This window comes from Diachasma alloeum, unplaced genomic scaffold (assembly GCF_001412515.2).
Source record: "Diachasma alloeum isolate Michigan unplaced genomic scaffold, Dall2.0 Dall_scaffold_00865, whole genome shotgun sequence".
Lineage (NCBI taxonomy): Eukaryota > Metazoa > Arthropoda > Insecta > Hymenoptera > Braconidae > Diachasma > Diachasma alloeum.
The window spans coordinates 277,239-294,568 of NW_021680986.1; the positions used below are offsets into that span (position 1 = coordinate 277,239).

Below are 17,330 nucleotides of genomic sequence, written 5' to 3' on the forward strand. Positions count from 1 at the left end.
AAATGAATCCGTGTTAAATTGATAAATTCCGAAACCGAATGAATTATTTGTAAAATTTCAGACTACAAACTTTCTGCAATATTCAACTCTATGAAATAAAAATTTCAGAAATTAATGTCTCATTCGATTTAAACAATTAATTAACAAATAATTTCTTATATTGTTGCCTTCATCAATAACATAGAAAAACTCAATAACCTATGAGAATAGAATAAATTAAGTAATTTCAAATTTTTTCCGGATTTCAAAGGAACAAACTTTTGGGCCGTATTGTCTTGGGATATACCTTAAACTATAGAATGCAAAATGCACTTCAGACATTTTTTAAAATACCCCCAGCTCAGAAATAATTTCATCAATTGATCTCAGACTGGATAATTGCAAATGAGGTTTCAACATTAAAAAAAATTCTGAAGTATGCATTTCGCCCTCTCGCCGCTGAATAGACATCGGTAAAAAACAATACACAAAATTTATTAACAAAACCCATATTTATTTATTCACACTCTGTACAAACATATTTTACATAAAATCATCAAGCCGGAGCTCGACAAATAATGGATAAACCCCGGAAATCTCGAAATCCTCTAAAAGCTGAGGTTCCTCGCGGAAAAGTTCATCCTCCAACACTGACGAATCTCCCCACCTCCGTCTCCCCTCGAACCCCACCATACGAGCCCTCAACAGCCTCAGAAACCGTGAGCCGAGGGAATTAAGTACACCTCCTACCTAGAAACCGTAACTCATAAAAAGATGCCCATTGAATTTACCCCAATTACCTAGCAAGCTGCTCGCACACTTCAGTTACAACTCAAGAAAGACACCGTGAACCTCTCGCATCAAAATCCACAACTACCTAATTACCATTCATAACCAACAATTTGATCCCAAATTCCCGAACCCTCACGCACTCAATCCCTAAAAAACCTAAAAACCTAATAATAGTAACATTGATGATGCTGGCCACAACCCTCGCCACCAGGATGAATGCTGCTTTGAACCACCGACATCGTAAAAATTCCTCCAGACGAAGAATGTAATCGTGAGCAAATCCGGCTGTCCCCGAAGTATTCAACCCCACTTAGCAGCGACAGTGTAGAGTGACCTCAGTAGTTCAAGAGCCCTTCCGTCAGACGCGGAAGTCTCCTCGCCCCCCTCGGACTCGCCGCCACTCCCTCTGCTCCCCAGGGAAGCTTCATCCACATTGGACTTGATTCTCCTCGACTTTTTGCTCTTGAAGGTCGTGACAATGGGCTCAGTCGACGTGACAATGGCAGTGGTGCTCCTGGCTTCGAGATCATCAGGAATGTTGAGCCTGGTGAGATCGTCCACAAGCCCCCGCGACTCCTCCGAAGTGAACTGATCAACCGGCATGCTGAGGAGAGCATTGAGCAACTGCTCCTTCTCCTCCTCTCTGGTTTTATTCAAGGGCCCAGTGCAGTGGCTGATCAACAGCAGAACGAGCTGTCTGACCGTTGCATTCTGATCGGCAGTCTTCATCACCCTCATCAAAACATCTGAACTCGTGTCGTTAAGGCCCCCGAACATCTGCTTGGCCCTGACAATCTCGTTCTCCGTAGCATTCCCAATATTATTCTTCAACCTAGTTTTCGCCGGAAACACCGGCTGGGGCAACGAACTCGTCGAAATAACCGACGATGTTATCGTCGTCGTTATACTAGATCTGGTCGTGTAAATTGGCGCAGGCGTTGCTGTGTGCTCAGTCGAATAAACCGTCGGCAGTAGACTAAATGCCGTTGGTGCGTCGTTATCAGTGTTACTCCATTGCCAAGTTGTCGATGGACTCGACCCTCTGTTGCCATTCCTCGGGGTCACACCGCCCGATGCATCCGTCACCAAAAGCTCAGACGCTTCTGGCACTGACGAATGCGTTGTGGCGGAGGGATCATTACCGAAGCTTTCGACACTCGACGTTTGACTGACACCCTCCGACGTCAATCCCTGATTTATACGTTTCGGATCCACGAAGACTGTGCTCTCCCACAATTGTGTCACCGTAGGTGATGACGTCCAGTGATTGTTCAGACTGTCGTCTTTATCAGAAGCCACCTGAGATGACTCGGCATTCGGTCGACCAACGTCATTAGGAGCGCTGTTAAGACGATTGTAATTGTTGTAACTCGAGTAGATGCTGTTGGCTGTAACCAGCGACTCCTCGTTACTATCCTCTGATCGTATCGTCGTTGTATCGTAATAACGGATTCTAAATGGCTCAACTGTTGTCGTTACCTCTGGTGATTCCGTCTGCTCGTCGAAATTCTCCCCGGAACTTTGGTAATTACGATTAGACGTTATTACGTTACCATCGCCAGGATTTTCCGGCGGTAATGTCTGCTCGTACGTAGCTGGGGTCGATGAGGAAACGTAATTATCGCCAATTGGCACTGAATTCACCGGCTTAACGTACTTGCCGTAGGGCTCGTAGGTGGAGTTTCGTTGAATGTCACCCACTCGATTGCTATCCGGAAAGTAATTCTCGTAATCGTTGAGAGCGTCGTTGGAGGTGGGTCCGCTGGGGCCTGAGAAACCCTGGATTCCGTTGGCTGAGTCGAAGGCGTGGTTCACAGCCGAGGCGAAGTCATTTGTGGGATTTAAATAGTCCTGGCTATCGGGGGGAGGGGTGCTTGAGTATTGAGACTCGGAGGTTACGGATGTTGTGTAGTAACCGAAGGCCGCGTCGTCGGTGGTCGTTGGTATTTCCGTGGTGGTTTGGAGAATTGGTCGTCTCGGTGCTGTGACGTCTTCGGAGAAGTCCAGGACCTCGTCCTTCTCCTTTGTGACGGACGGGTACTCCTCGGAGGTTGCGGGGATGTAGGTCGTCGTGGAGAAGCTTTCGTCACTGTCGACCGCCGGTGGCTCGGTCGGTCTGATCTCAGCGAGGATCTTCTTGAAGGTCGCGGGGTCCTGGAGGTACGCCGACAAGGCATGTGTGAAGACCTGGGCGAGTTCCCGAAGTTTCGTGCTGTTTGATTTCTTCGAGCTCGTCACGGGACCCTCGCTCTGCTGGAGGTCGAGATCATCGCTGGAGTCAATCTCCCCACTCTGTTGCTCTGATTCCGTGCTGTTTGGGCTTGTCTCAAGGGCGTTGTTGAGATTGAACAGCTCCGCGTAGGAGTTTATCGTGTGTTCAGTTAGAATCGACGTCGGAAGGTCAACATTCGAGGTCTCGTTGAGCTTTGGTGGAGTCTGAAGCCTCTCGGAGGAATCATCCTCGTGCTTGTCAGAGCCACCAAACTCGTCACTAGCTGTTGCAAAGTACAAGGCGAGAGAATGCAGTGTTGCCGGGCTCGAAGAATGGGGAATAGTCAATCCACTTCTGCTAGTATTTCCAATAATAGTCGGCATTGTGCCCTCCAGACCTCTCAGTGATTCCAGCATATTGAATGCATGCTCATGTTCTATCAGAGATTTAGAATCCGACGGGCGTTTAACGGTTGAATTGGCGTCAGGCAGGTATGTCGAACTGCCGCGCACACGGTTGACTGACGTAGGGTACTGTATTCTTCCAGCTTTACCACTGGATCGATACTGAGAGGATGGCGAGCTATATGTTGGCACAGTGGCTGTGTAAACTGGCGGCCGTTGAGTTGTCGTAGTACTCGTTGTTGTGTATGCATAATTCTTGGTGAATGGCACATAGGGCCCTAATGTCGACATGACCTTGCCATTTTGATAAGTTATACTGGTGTCGTAGGGGGGAGGAGTTTTTGAAGTTTGAGACTGCTGCGAAAGTTGAGCTGTACGAGACTTCTCCGTGGACGGACTTACACCATTTTGCCGATAGTTCTGGGAAGTTCGTGGCACACCCTTCCAGGGTGTCTTAGTTCGTGCAAGTTTATCATCCTGGGTACGAGTGCTCAGTGAATTCTGATCCACCGTGACATCGTTGATAGCTGACTTGGTAATGGCAGTGCCACTGGATGAACTACCAGTTGAATATCTCTGGTTACTCGGTGATGCTCTAGTTTTGTAAGTAGTACGTGGATAATCTCGGGTATCAACGCTGTTATCGTACGTCTCGGAGTTGGTGTAGGTCGTCGGTGGATTTGGTGTGGTTGCGGTGTAGTCAGTTGATGTCACTCGAGCGCCCTGATATGTCCCTGTGATGTCATCCGGGTAGACTGTTTCAGTGGTTGTGCGGTAATCCTGACCGGTTGTGTATAAATTTGTCGTTGTCTCCCAATTGGTTGTGCGATCTCGATTGTAGTATGTGTTGGTGTAAGGTGGGGTGGTAGTCGGAGTTGTTGAGTCATACGTTGTGGTTCGTGGACGATAGATCGGGGCGAATGTTGGATAGGGGTAGTCGGCGATCTTTCCTTTTGGCTTTAGGATACTCTGGGGTGTCTCTTGACGGGGCTTCGGCGTTATTGGTGATTGTGTGGGCCTTCGGGAGGGCGGAGCGTTGGTCGCTGGGTTGTAATAACTGTTGTACTGATTAGAGTTGTATGGCTTATTATATCGATTTCCCCGGGATGATGCGAACGCTGCACTCTCCGCTGGCTGCTGATACTCCCTTATTGGGGCTGGTGTACTCGTTCGGAATGTTGTGGTTTCCGTGTAAGCTGGCGTTGCACGATTTGTGATGCCCTCCTCGTCGCGGGGGAGGGGGCGAGCTTTTGCACTACGAGGATTATCTCGGGCTCCAGAGGTTGTGTGATAATTGTCTACTTGGGATGAGTATTTGTTGGAGCCTCTCTGATCGTAGAACTGCTTCCCGCTGCGCTCCTCGATCAGCTGATTCTGCTGTCTCTCGATGTTTTGGTAATTTGTGGTGCGGGGGGTGTTCTCGCGATTCTTCACGGTGGGCTCCTGTGATGTGGCGAAGCCGGAATTCGAGGCGAGATCGTTTATCTGGGAGAACTGGCTTCCGCGGTTTTGATTGTAGATCTGACTCGGATCGAAGGCCCGGGACTTGAGATCGCTCGACCGCTGGTCCAGTTGGTTCTTCGTCGGGCCGTAGGGATTTGTTCTGGCGTTCTGTTTACCGTCGTAGTTTGAGTTCTGGTAGTTGTTGTCGGATCGGTGGAACTCGGAATTCACGCGTTTCAAGTCGGCACGTTTGCGCTCTTCTTGGGCGAGTTGCTCGGCACTCTGTTCGTAGAGCTCTGTTGACTTGCTGCAGTCGACTTTGAACCACCAGTCGCAGATCAGCTGGGACTGCTGGAAGATGGTGCCGTTGGGGCAGAGGAACGAGATCTTCCTGCCGTTGTCGCAGATGTGGAAGACCTGAAATTACGAGGGGTTATCGAGGTGTCTGGGGATTCCGGTGATTTTGTGGGGTTCATTACCTGACAGTTTGTTTCCAAGTCGGCGTAGTAACCGCCTTTGAGCCCTCGACAGCTGAATTCTGTTGCCGGAATTGTCGTCAGCATCGGAAAGTCAACGCCCGGCTGGCCCAAGCCTGCAATGATCACAGGTCATTAGGATTTACCGGACAATTGAGGGCGGCACTTCGTTACGCGACGAAGGATCGTTATGCCCGGTGTTATGGTCACTAGCTACTCTTGTTTAATGGGAAAACGTGTGATAATGGCACTTGTTAGTGGTATAGCTACCCGCTCCAGACAGCCACTCCTTCAGGAGCTCCTCGTTACCGAAGAATACTGGCGGCAGTTTTGGGAGAGAGAGATTAAGGTCAGTTAGAGTTTTATGGGGAGTTATGTCGCTCAGGGGTAGGGGATTCTCAACCTTGGAATACTTGGTACTCGCCGTTTTTCGCCGGGGCCAGGCGCTTTACCACCTTCTTCAGGGCATCTATGTCCTCCTCCGAGGCCTCGAGACTCGCAAGGTCAAGCTCGGTCAGGAGCTCCGGTAATCTCGCACGCTCGGCGTCTTCCGATTCCTGTGAATTGAAAATTATGAGTGCTGTTTCTTCATTGGGCGATTTTTCTCTGTCCATTTTGCGAGCTTTTAACATTATTTTATGATTTTTTTTTAACACTGTTGGAAATTTTAGTCAGTGTCGTCTGAATTTTCAATGTTGTGAGCTTTAATGCAATTTCAGATGAAAATGTTTATTAAATTTCTCATTTATCAAGAGAATTCAGACAAGTTATTGCCTGAATTTTTAAAATTCTCGAGGTTTTTCAGTGCCGTATGGACCTGACAATCCAGAACTACTTGAATATTCAAGAAATTAACTGATTCGTCAATAAAGAATTCTGCAAAAATTTCATGTAACTTTGAAATTGTTAAAAATTTCAAGCGTTTTCACCTGAAATTTCCAGAGTAATTTCCTAACAGCGACTGGAAGTTTTTTAATCGTTCAATTTAATTTTGGAATTTTTGGTGATCAAGCCATTGCGACATGAAAAGAAAAGTAGACCCTCTGCCGTTCATTACCATTAGCCGCGGGAATCACCGCCCGTCGGGCTCCCCTTTTAGCAATACATCGCCCGGAACAGACGCAACCTCGCCCTCAACCCCATTTTTCCCGTCATCAAGCCGTAATAAATAAATTCCTGCCCTCTCGAACAGCCTAATCACCAGAATTTTACAGCCCCATTATCATCGAAATTGTCCGATTTCTATCGTTTCAACAGTCATTCCGAATGGATGGATCCCCCGGTCCGGAAGTGCGGCTAATTCCAGAGAAAGCGACGTGAAAATTTCACTTTCATGAAGAAGACTCACCCGCCCCCGGTGATTTATAGGCAAAGGTCCTGTGAAAAGTCTCGTCTGTAGCGGCTGATGGATAATATTCATTTCTCATTTATCATTATAATATTCGTAATCAATTTAAAAAATATCAACGATGAAACGAGATTAATTTTTCAATATCACGTTTATCGCTAGTGGGAGAAATTAAATTCCCATGAATTTCGTAATCAATACTGTAATAAAATTCATTTTTAATGAATTTCAATTATTCAATTACTGGATTTCAATTATTTATTAGTCAAATAATATTTAATTTGTAAAAAATTCATTTTTTCTCATTTATCACTATAATATTCATAATTAATTTTAAAAAAGTCAACGATGGAATGAGATTAATTTTTTAATCACTCGTTAATAGCTAGTGGGAGAAATTAAATTCCCATGAATTTCATAATCAATACTGCAATAAAATTCATTTTTAATTATCTCAATATCTAGTAATGATAATGACATCAATTTTAATCATTGAATCAACGTAATCTTTCAGGATTAAATCCATATCAATCACAATTTTTTTATCAATAGTTTCATGACCATATTGATGATTTCATAGTTCATAATCAATTGTTGTCGTAATGACGAATATCCAACTATAATTATCGGTCGATTAAAAAATTGAAAATCTTCAGATGCGCAATTATTGCAATTTCCAATTATTTATTAGTCAAATAATATTTAATTTGTAAGAAATTCATTTTTTTCTCATTTATCATTATAATATTCGTGATTAATTTAAAAAATGTCAACGATGGAACGAGATTAATTTTTTTATCAACAGTCTAACGAACATATTAATAATTTCATATTCCATTATTAATTATTGTTGTAATGATAAATATCTAACTGTAATTATGGGTCGATAAAAAATTGAAAATCTTCAAATGGGCAATTATTGAAATTCCCAATTATTACTCAAATAATATTTAATTTGTGAAAAATTTATTTAAAACAGTATTATCGCCGAGTCATTTTTCCCGGCTAAAACCCCGTCATTTCGAGATGAAAAGACATCCATTTGCGTTGCTACTTTCATTGAATGGCGAGATTCTGTGTCATTGCACTGTGGAGAAATTTCCAGTGACATTTTCCACACTCGACAATCTGCAATCACGCTAACTGTCGCAATTAATTAAAGTGTCTGGTTAACCACTGGGGGCTGTCGTGCGAATCATAAATTTGAATTAATTAGTGTAGCGTGGGTGGAAGGGGCGGAACTCCCAATTAAATTCTCGAAGCTGTGAATGAAGTAATTTCATTAATCGGGCAAATTGACGGTTCGATCAATTTTTTTAACGGTGGTTTTCCCTGAAGACGTGAACATCGCTGATGATGTTGAGCAAATTTATGGGTCTTTTTAGGATGCACACTCGCGCTGGCACTCGCTGCAGCTCTAATGTTACTTGTAGGTAGAAAACACGAGTAATCCGAATGGAGCGGGGCACGCGATGCCATTTGCCGAGAGAGGATCAGACCTTTACCGGTGCAACGTGTTTCGCTCTAGTTTTACCAACGCCAGGTCTCAAGGACTTACGAGGGAAAGGTATAAACGTAAAATGCAGAGGTGCGTTGCGATGCATCCCCGAATGTGGAGCGAGTTATCCCAAATTTATGAGTCCTCATTATTCTTCGAATTAATAAAAAACTAATTTTTTCCATTATTTCGATTCGCATTATTTTCGTTGCAATGATTTTGTTACTAAATTCTGATTCTGTAGTTTCAACTTTTTTTCTGCCCTTTGAATCGATAGGAGTAATTGGAAAATTTGAATTAAACAGATGAAAAACAAGTGGGAAATTTCTCCTGTATTGCGTATAAATTAGCAATATGCTTCCGAATGGTCATTTAGCTTATTTTTTCCATTGTATATTATTCATGGCCCATTTTATTCTCTTGAATTGAATCAATTTCCTTCCAACTAATTGTTTTGGATTTTCTACTTAATGACATTCTAAAAATTTCTGAAAACTTTTGTGAAATATTATTAGGAGTATTTTATTTATACATAATTGAATGCATTCGAAACATCACTTTTGAAGGAACCATCAGAAAGCTAACTAGCCGGGAAATTCATGAAAAATTCGAAATTTCTAAAAATTATCCTAAAAATCGAATTAACCGAGACAGTTATTGTAAGCATCTTCTAACTTCGATACAGTCGCATAGAAACAAACATATTAAGATATGATTGAATTCATTCGAAGCGCAATATCCAGAGATATCTGCGGAATTCTGATTTTCGAAAAATACGAAATTTTGGAAAAATTTCACAGAAATCAAAATAACGATTATTGCTATCGCTTTCATCTTCGCACTCGGTCAAAAGGACATTCCAACGAATTTTTCATCGCGTTACAACTGAATTTTGAAAAAATTCGAAAATTTAAAAAATGAATCAATGAATTAAATTTTAATTAGTGGCGATGGATAGGGCTTGGCAATACCTTCATTTAAGGAAAAAAATGATTCAATTCCGTCGATTCATTAGCGAGAAATGCACACATACGAACGGACATCGTCTAAAAAATGCATTTTAGAACTTTTGGGATCATAATGGATCAATAAAACACAAAAAATAGAAAGCTTAAATTTGAGCGATTACAATGCTTCCATTCGGAAGCAAAAAATCAGAGAGTTAATCTTCGAAGAAGAATTTATATATTTATTAAATTCCTTTTGAGAAGAAAATAATTGAAGACGAATTAACGAAACCATTTTGAATGGCAAATTTGATGATTAGAAACTGTCGATAGCACTCACGATGAATTATCCATTTTTCAAGTAATGTTACACTCCAAAATGGCGTGTAAATACACGAACGACTTTAGAATACCCAGTACAAATTCACATTGCAATTACAAGATGAGACGCTTAGTGAAAGTAGGATATGTACGACTTGTGCCTCTAGAAGCGCCTCCACAGAGGCACCATATACTCACTGGAGATGCTCCCCGTCGTTGTTTTTATTAGCACTCAGTGGTAATAAAGTTACAGGAATAAAAATAAAAAAACAACATGCAGAGAGAAATGAGTACTTCTTATGATCAAAACTGACTGGAGGAAGGGGATTAATATCACACGGTGTGATGGTCATAATAATTATAGCTCCGAGATCAGATAAATATTGGATAAATCCAGAATGATGAGTTCATCGGGCAGAAAGTGGAGAATTACGAAAATATAAAAACTGATATGAAAGTTTTATCTCCGAGGAGAATGACTAATAAAAACGCTCTCATCAGTTTTAATTATGAAATCCATATCCCAACGGCGTGGAAATGGAACTGCAGTTCGTCGTGGAAAAATAAAAATTTTATTTTTACATATGAAAATTTTACTACATTCATGAAACTGGAAAATTGAATTATTTCAGTCGAATTAAATCCCTTTCAGTGTTACCTCTTCATGTGAATTCGTTTGATATTCAAGGAAGAGAGTAATTCTCACAGTAATGGTTTTTTATGCCCTCGGAGCAGAATTTCTGTTTTAACGAATTTCAGGGGAAATGAGAACAGCTTAAAATTTGTACGTCAATATTTTTCGCATATTTTGTATTGATGAAAGAGAGAAACTAGTAGACAAATTTTCATAAATTCTAAAATTATATGAATTACGAGCTATTTTTTTTAATTCGCCTCTCACATGGCTAAATTTGCTTTTTTTATATTTTTTTACACAAATAGTGAATTTTTTTTATATGAAAAAAAAACCGACATCAACTGTGTAGGAGTCGAATTCCAAAAAACTGGCTCGTAATTGTTGTTCCACACATTTCTCCGAAAATGAAAATTTTCGGAATAAATTTTTTGAAAAAAAACATGTTTTGTAGCTCAAAAATTGGAGGCCCTGGACTGTTTTGAGCATTTTAAAACCGACATCAACTGTGTAGGAGTCGAATTCCAAAAAACTAGCTCGTAATTGTTGTTCCACACATTTCTCCGAAAATGAAACTTTTCGGAATAAATTTTTTGAAAAAAAGCATGTTTTGTAGCTCAAAAATTGGAGGCCCTGGACTGTTTTGAGCATTTTAAACATTTTCGGGCAAGCGAGGAATAAAAAAAATTTCTTTACACTAATTATTCGTTTTCAGATCTATATAATCGATCTTCAACGTATGAAAAGTCTCCCTCCAATAACCCCTAGTCTCCCCTTAAAAAACGAAAAACCCCAGGTTTTCCACTCGTGCGAACATCAGAAAGCGAGTCTCCCTCAAACCCCAGAAGCCCCTCTCATCATACCCCTAAAATTAATACCTCAAGTGTGATGATAGGTTACACACTGCGAAATAGATCCCGCAACACGCGAGAGAGTATCCCCTCCCGTGAAATTCCGCGTTAAACGATCGTTAAATCGATACCGTCACGGCTGCTGCAGCGTGCCCCTAAAATATGAACGAAAACCGACGGACGACGAGTCCGGCGAGGGGCGAGAGCGGCTGAAGGGTTGAAAATACGTCGAGTGGAATCGAGTAGACAGAGGTTTAGTTGAGCGCACGGTTGCGCAAAAATCGTGGGTTGAATAACATCCGGTTCAACATCCCCGGGGAAGCGTCGATGTAATGCACCCGCTAGAGAACGACCCCAGAAGGGTAGAGGATGAGGGGGAGAATGAAACTGGAATGGAGACACGTCGTCTGTGTTATACTCCGCTGGAAGTTTATTCGAGTCGCATAACCTTCGGCCAACGGAATTCGTGCAAGTTCACTTCCTCAGGCTCCTTTGTACTCCCGCTGTATATAGAGAGCCACTATTTCTTTTCATCAATCATTTATACGTGTTGTGAAGATACAAGGAGAGATAAAAGTCATGTTGAAACATCACAATGCATCTGGCATCATCTCCATTCCTCAAAATATTTTCCCCCGGCATTTATTTTCCCTCTTGTTATCAGTCTGTCACGATGAAAAACATTTACTTCACTCTTGCGAGATGAATTGCTAACATCAGAGACGATAAACTCCGAACGAATTTTCAACGTGAAATTGTCTCTCGTAATTTGCCGTGTTGATTCTTTCATGTCTAGTTGTGAATACAGAGCCGAGAAAACTCCGTTACAGTTTCTTCGTCCCAGACATTGTCCCGTAAACAACATTGCAGCTCCGTTCAACCGACATCCTGTGCCACTCTTTCGTTCACCTCACCGTGTATCCGTACATCTGTCTCGGAATTTTTTACACGCCGAGGGAGAGACCCTTTTCACCCTTTCTCTTTCCTCCTCAGTCAAGCTCTCTTTCTCTACTCCCTTCCACTGGCATCCACTGACGCTCTATCTCGTGTATTTACGGACATTTCTCTCACGTGTGTCTACGCGTATTGTTCCGTAACGCCCGCAACGCTCGAGTTCGCCGTTACGCTATTGTGTCCTTCGATCGTTTGCGTCTCCCGCACCCAGGATCCAACGACATTACACTCGATTGTCCCTTATTGTGTCAAAACACTCCTCTTCTGTGTCCCCCTGACGGCCCGGGGGGAAATAAGTTCGGGTAATATTGGGTGAAAAGTCAGGGAATGTGCGCTGGACACGGAGAGAAATTTTCGATAAAAGTTATCCTACCGTTCTGTAAAAGGGTATCATGAGCCATCGTCTCCTCATTTCTATTCCGAAATTTAGTAAAATTGATATCTGATGATCTAATTTTATTCTACGTCAGAGAAATTTTATCCCGATAAAAATAATAATTACCGCGCCGGTAGAGTAAAAATTACCGTACCTGTAGGGTAAAATTTACCAATCGTTCTAGAATTTTCGTTATCTACATAAAAATTCAGTGGTGAAGCGGTAAACCGAGTCGATTTTGACTATTAGCCAGTTTTTGCTGAATATCTCGGAATCTAAGAGCGGTAGCAAAATTTTTCTCAAGACTTTTTTTATAACGCTCTATTGGCTCTACAAAAAAGGTCATGACAAAAATCTTTCTATCTCTTTTAGATTCCGAGATATTCGTCAAAAACTAGCCAATAGTAAAAAACGACTTAACCCGGTTTACCGCTTCGCTACTGAATTATTGGACAGGAAGGGTAAAATTTATTATGCGTCAGGATAAAATTTCTCTAACGTAGAATCAAATTCGATCGCGCGGGTCCCCAAATTTTTTTCTGGCCATTCGATTCAGTATAGTTTTGCACATTATTTCTATTTTCATTTCAGTAGCGAAGTGGTAAAACGGTTCAAGTCGACTTATTTCCGAATCTAAGGGAGATAGCGAAATTTTCGTAATCACATTTGTTGTAGCTCTCAATCGGCTCTACAAGAAAGGTTATAACGAACATTTCGCCAGCTCCCTTAGGTTCCGAGATATTGATTAAAAACTGGTCAATAGTCAAAACTGACTTGTACCGTTTTACCACTTCGCTACTGATTGCTATTTTTAGAGTCTTATAGTAGGGGAATTATAAATTTCAACATAAATCCCATAAGAGCCCGTGTATAAGGAAGAATTTGTTTATTTATTTCTGGCTCGACTATTGCGATTATTTTTTTTCAACATCAAAGAATAATTTCTTTGATGTTAAAAAAAAATTAGCTTCATATGTTCTTCTATCAGCCAAACGTTAAATTTTATTCTACATTTCCCTAACGTAGAATAAAATTCTCGATAAAATTTTATCATCATATATTCATTTTTACTATTTCCCCGGGATTCCCTGTTTTTCTTTCCGTCACAAAAGCCGTTACGACGACGATCGGTTCCTCGGAGGGAGAATTCCATTGGCTCTCGGTGGAGAGGCACATAATACCCTGTTACGTCACTCGAGAACTACACTCGAGGATCCCCCCATTGTTTTGCCAATCTGATGCGCCGCAGCACCACCGGAAGCTCGACGCTTCTGTACAAGAGATAACGTAAATATCTTCCTTGCTATGGCCAGTGGAAACTGGCGGACGTCACCGCCCCCCTCATCGTTATTCCACTACTATATTTTTATGGTATAATAGGATTGTTTACGATGATTTTTCCTATCTTTTCTCGATCTTCTATTGATGTTTCTTCATGCACAGAGGAAAGAGTTGGGGAAAAATTAATTACTCGATTGAAAAATCAAATAATTAAGGAGCAAAATGCAGTTCTAGGTCTTGAAAAATGCGAAACAAGAGTTTTCTCCCGCTTGTTCTGAGAAATTTATTAAGAAATTTATTACACGTCACTATAATTCAGTAGCGAAGCGGTAAACCGGGTCAAGTCGATTTTGACCATTGGCCAGTTTTTGACGAATATCTCGGAATGTAAGAGAGATAGAAAAATTTTTGTCACGACCTTTTTTGTAGCGCCAATTGAGGGTTATAAATGAGGTGGTGAGAAAAATTTTGCTATCTCTCTTCAATTCCGAGATATTCATCAAAAACTGGCCAAAAATCAAAATCGAATTAACCCGGTTTAGCCCTTCGCTACTCAATTTGTCCTGAAATTGTCAATTTTATCCGCAATTCCACACGAAAATCATGTCATTAAATGTGCATAATCACTCAATGCCTAGAAATGTATTATTTTACAATAAAAATTTTTGAGCTTTTCTAAATAATTCAGTAACGAAGTGGTAAAACGGTACAAGTCGATTTGACTATTGACCAGTTTTCAATAAATATCTCGGAATCTAAGGGAGATAGCAAAATTTTTATTATAACCTTTTTTGTAGAGCCGATTGAGTGCTACAATAAATGTATTCATGAAAATTTCGCTATCTCCCTTACATTCGGAGATATTCCTCAAAAACTCAACTGAGAGATGAGTCGACTTAAACCGTTTTACCACTTCCCTACTGAATTTTTCTTTCTGTGTCGAAAATTTATGAATATAAGGGTCAAATGATCGAATCCACTCATGTCCATGCAATCAATTAAGCCTCATGATTTTAAATCCTGAATTTTATGAAGTAATTCAGTAGCGAAGTGGTAAAATGGTTCAAGTCGATTTTGAGTATTGACCAGTTTTCAATGAATATCTCGGAATCTAAGGCAGATGGCAAAATTTTTGTGAAATCCTTTTTTGTCGCACTCAATGTGCTCTAGAAAAAAGATTATTACGAAAATTTCGGTATTTCCTTTAGATTCGGAGATATTCCTCAAAAACTCCACTAGGAGATAAGTCGACTTAAACCTTTTTACCACTTCCCTACTGAATTGACACCACTCACGTCCCGGGATACAATGAACTGCGTTCTGGAGTCATGTTGTCACTGGATGTTGCAGCTCCTAGCCCCTCGACATGGAAAAGCACTCATACAACCATAAAGGCTTTCTTTGGATCTGATCCCCAGGTCATATTTTCCCCTGGAGTCCCTCCCCCCACAAGTGCCAAGAGTATTCGATTGTATTCATTACTTCTCCCAACTGAGCCGAGCAAATGTTCAAGTTAATTATGCTAACGAAGTTCTGACCACCTTCTGAATAATGCAGGCAATTCATAAATTCTGATCCCCCCCCCCCCCCCCCCCCCCCCCCCCCCCCCCCCCCCCCCCCCCCCCCCCCCCCCCCCCCCCCCCCCCCCCCCNATATCCGTGATTTGGATGCGCGCGGCAACTTTGAAATTCAGATTACACCGAGAATCACGTGAATTTATTCATCCAATGATACCCAGTATCAACTTGCCAGGGAATATCTCGAAATTACGTGAAAGCTAGCTCACGTAATTGTATTAGTCCTGCAAAGTTTCAACGTCTCTTCTAACTTTGTGTCATTGCATCTGAAAAGTTGTCCATATGAAATTGGAGTTTAAGGTATTGAAATGGAGATAAGTGTCTGAAAATTCGGTTGTGAACAGAAAAAAATCAACTGTTTTTATCGAAAATTCGAATTCAGTGGTGAAGTGGTTTTTAATGAATAACTCGGAAGGTAAGGGAGATAGCAAATTTTTTGTAATAACCTTTTTTATAGACTGAATTGAGCGCTACAAAAATGGTTGCAATGAAAATTTCGGTATTTTGCTTAGATTCGGAGATATTCCTCGAAAACTCAGTGGAGAGCCAAGTTGACTTGAATCGGTTTACCGTTTCGCTACTGAATTGATTAGGAGATTAATGAAATTGTCTTGGGACCGCTCCTCACCTTTGCACAATCGGCCGATCTCAGACTGACTGCGATACCTGTAACGAAAAAAAAATCCATTAAAATTATATTTTTGATTCCCGAATTTTGGATGAATGAATTGTTCGACAAATTCATGATGAAATTGTTTGCAATATGCAAGGCCCATGTCTTGTCGGTGTAAAATTTGTAGTGAAGTGGTCAAGCGGTTCAAGCCAACTCATTCTAGCGCCAGTTTTCGACGAATATCTCAAATTCTAAAGAAATTAGCAGAATTTTTCCAAAAATCTTTTTTGTAAAGAAAAGTGAAGACTATCGAAAACTCAACTGGGAGATCGACTTAAACCGTTTTACCATGTCGCTACTGAATTATTTTTACAACATTAATTGATAATTTTATCAATTATTTTTTCAACGTCGATTGACCACTACTGAAATAATAAACGGAGAGAACGACCTGAATTCCCATGTGAACCTGAATTTATTATTATCTCTGCGCCTGAACGCCTGAACACGAAAAAAAAAGCAACCACACCCAGAAAAATGATTTATTTAAATCAAATAAATAAGTTTATTCAAATAGACCGAAATAAAATGTTTTTTCAAATTGAAAGCAAATTTTTATTTGGTTTTGTTTATATTAAATAAATCTTTTCTCATTATCAATAAATGTTTATTTGATTCAAATAAACAATTTACTTAAATTGAATAAATTTTTTTTCTTGGAACAAGTAAACAAGTTTATTCATTTGTAATAACGACTTCTTTGAAATAAGAAAAAAAATTCAAATGAAGATTTCCATTTGATTTAAATCACCCATTTTTCTGGGTGCAAGTTTCGCCATCAAACCAGACCACTCTCGTGCACCCCAAGAAATTCTCTAACGTCATTAAACTCCACTGCACCCCCTCCCCCCTCACCCTCCGCCCCCCAAGACCTAACAACAACATCCAAGAGCAAAAGCCGAGGCACTCAAGCTCTCAAGAAGCTTTCAACACGTGATTGGAGGCACGTGCCACCTGCAAGGCACCACCCCACATTCCCGAACCCCATAATCACATTCAAACCACGTGATACCCCCCCCCCCCCNCACCTGCCATTCCTCGCGACTCTAAAACTCCCGCGGCCCCCGGAAAACGCTGAAATCCCAGCAAAATGCAAATGCCGAACTCCCCCATTCCATTTTTTTCCCCAAAGACTCGATAAGAAACTTCGGAATTCGCAAACATCCACTCGAATCCCAACCTCATCTCGCTATTAATCAGAGAAAAACTGGGGAAAAACGTTTACTGCCTCTGGAAACGATAATTGGAACTAGAAATTTATCAGTGAGCGAGATAATTACGGGGAACTTTACTCTCAACTCATTTTTTTTCATCTAAGACTCGTAAACAAGAAAATATGATTCGTCTGGCACGTGTAACACCGGTGAGATAATGAGAGGGAAAGGGAGAAAAAGGGGTATTTACGCGAGATGGCAATGTAGGTTTATTACAGACGCATGGGACGCCGGCGAGATGAAATAGAAAGTTTTGATATCTGACGTGTGTTACGTGTGTATTTGCATGCATCATAATCATTTTGTTCTTCACTGTTCCTCCGTCCTCCCTCCGCCCTCCCCCCCCCCCC

At 41.3% G+C, this 17,330-nt stretch overlaps 1 protein-coding gene across 1 annotated transcript in view; it reads right to left on the reverse strand.

Annotated features, from left to right (window-relative positions):
• Positions 1-472: 472 nt before the first annotated feature.
• LOC107045058 (flocculation protein FLO11) overlaps positions 473-17,330 on the reverse strand; it is a 51,135-nt gene continuing 34,277 nt past the window's right edge. The window contains exons 3-7 of the mRNA XM_015267187.1: positions 15,722-15,759; positions 5,710-5,863; positions 5,577-5,624; positions 5,310-5,422; positions 473-5,247 (exon numbers count right to left, since the gene is read on the reverse strand). Of these exons, the coding sequence (XP_015122673.1) occupies positions 1,072-5,247; positions 5,310-5,422; positions 5,577-5,624; positions 5,710-5,863; positions 15,722-15,759 (4,529 nt within the window). The 3' untranslated portion in view covers positions 473-1,071. The remainder of the gene's footprint in view (positions 5,248-5,309; positions 5,423-5,576; positions 5,625-5,709; positions 5,864-15,721; positions 15,760-17,330) is intronic.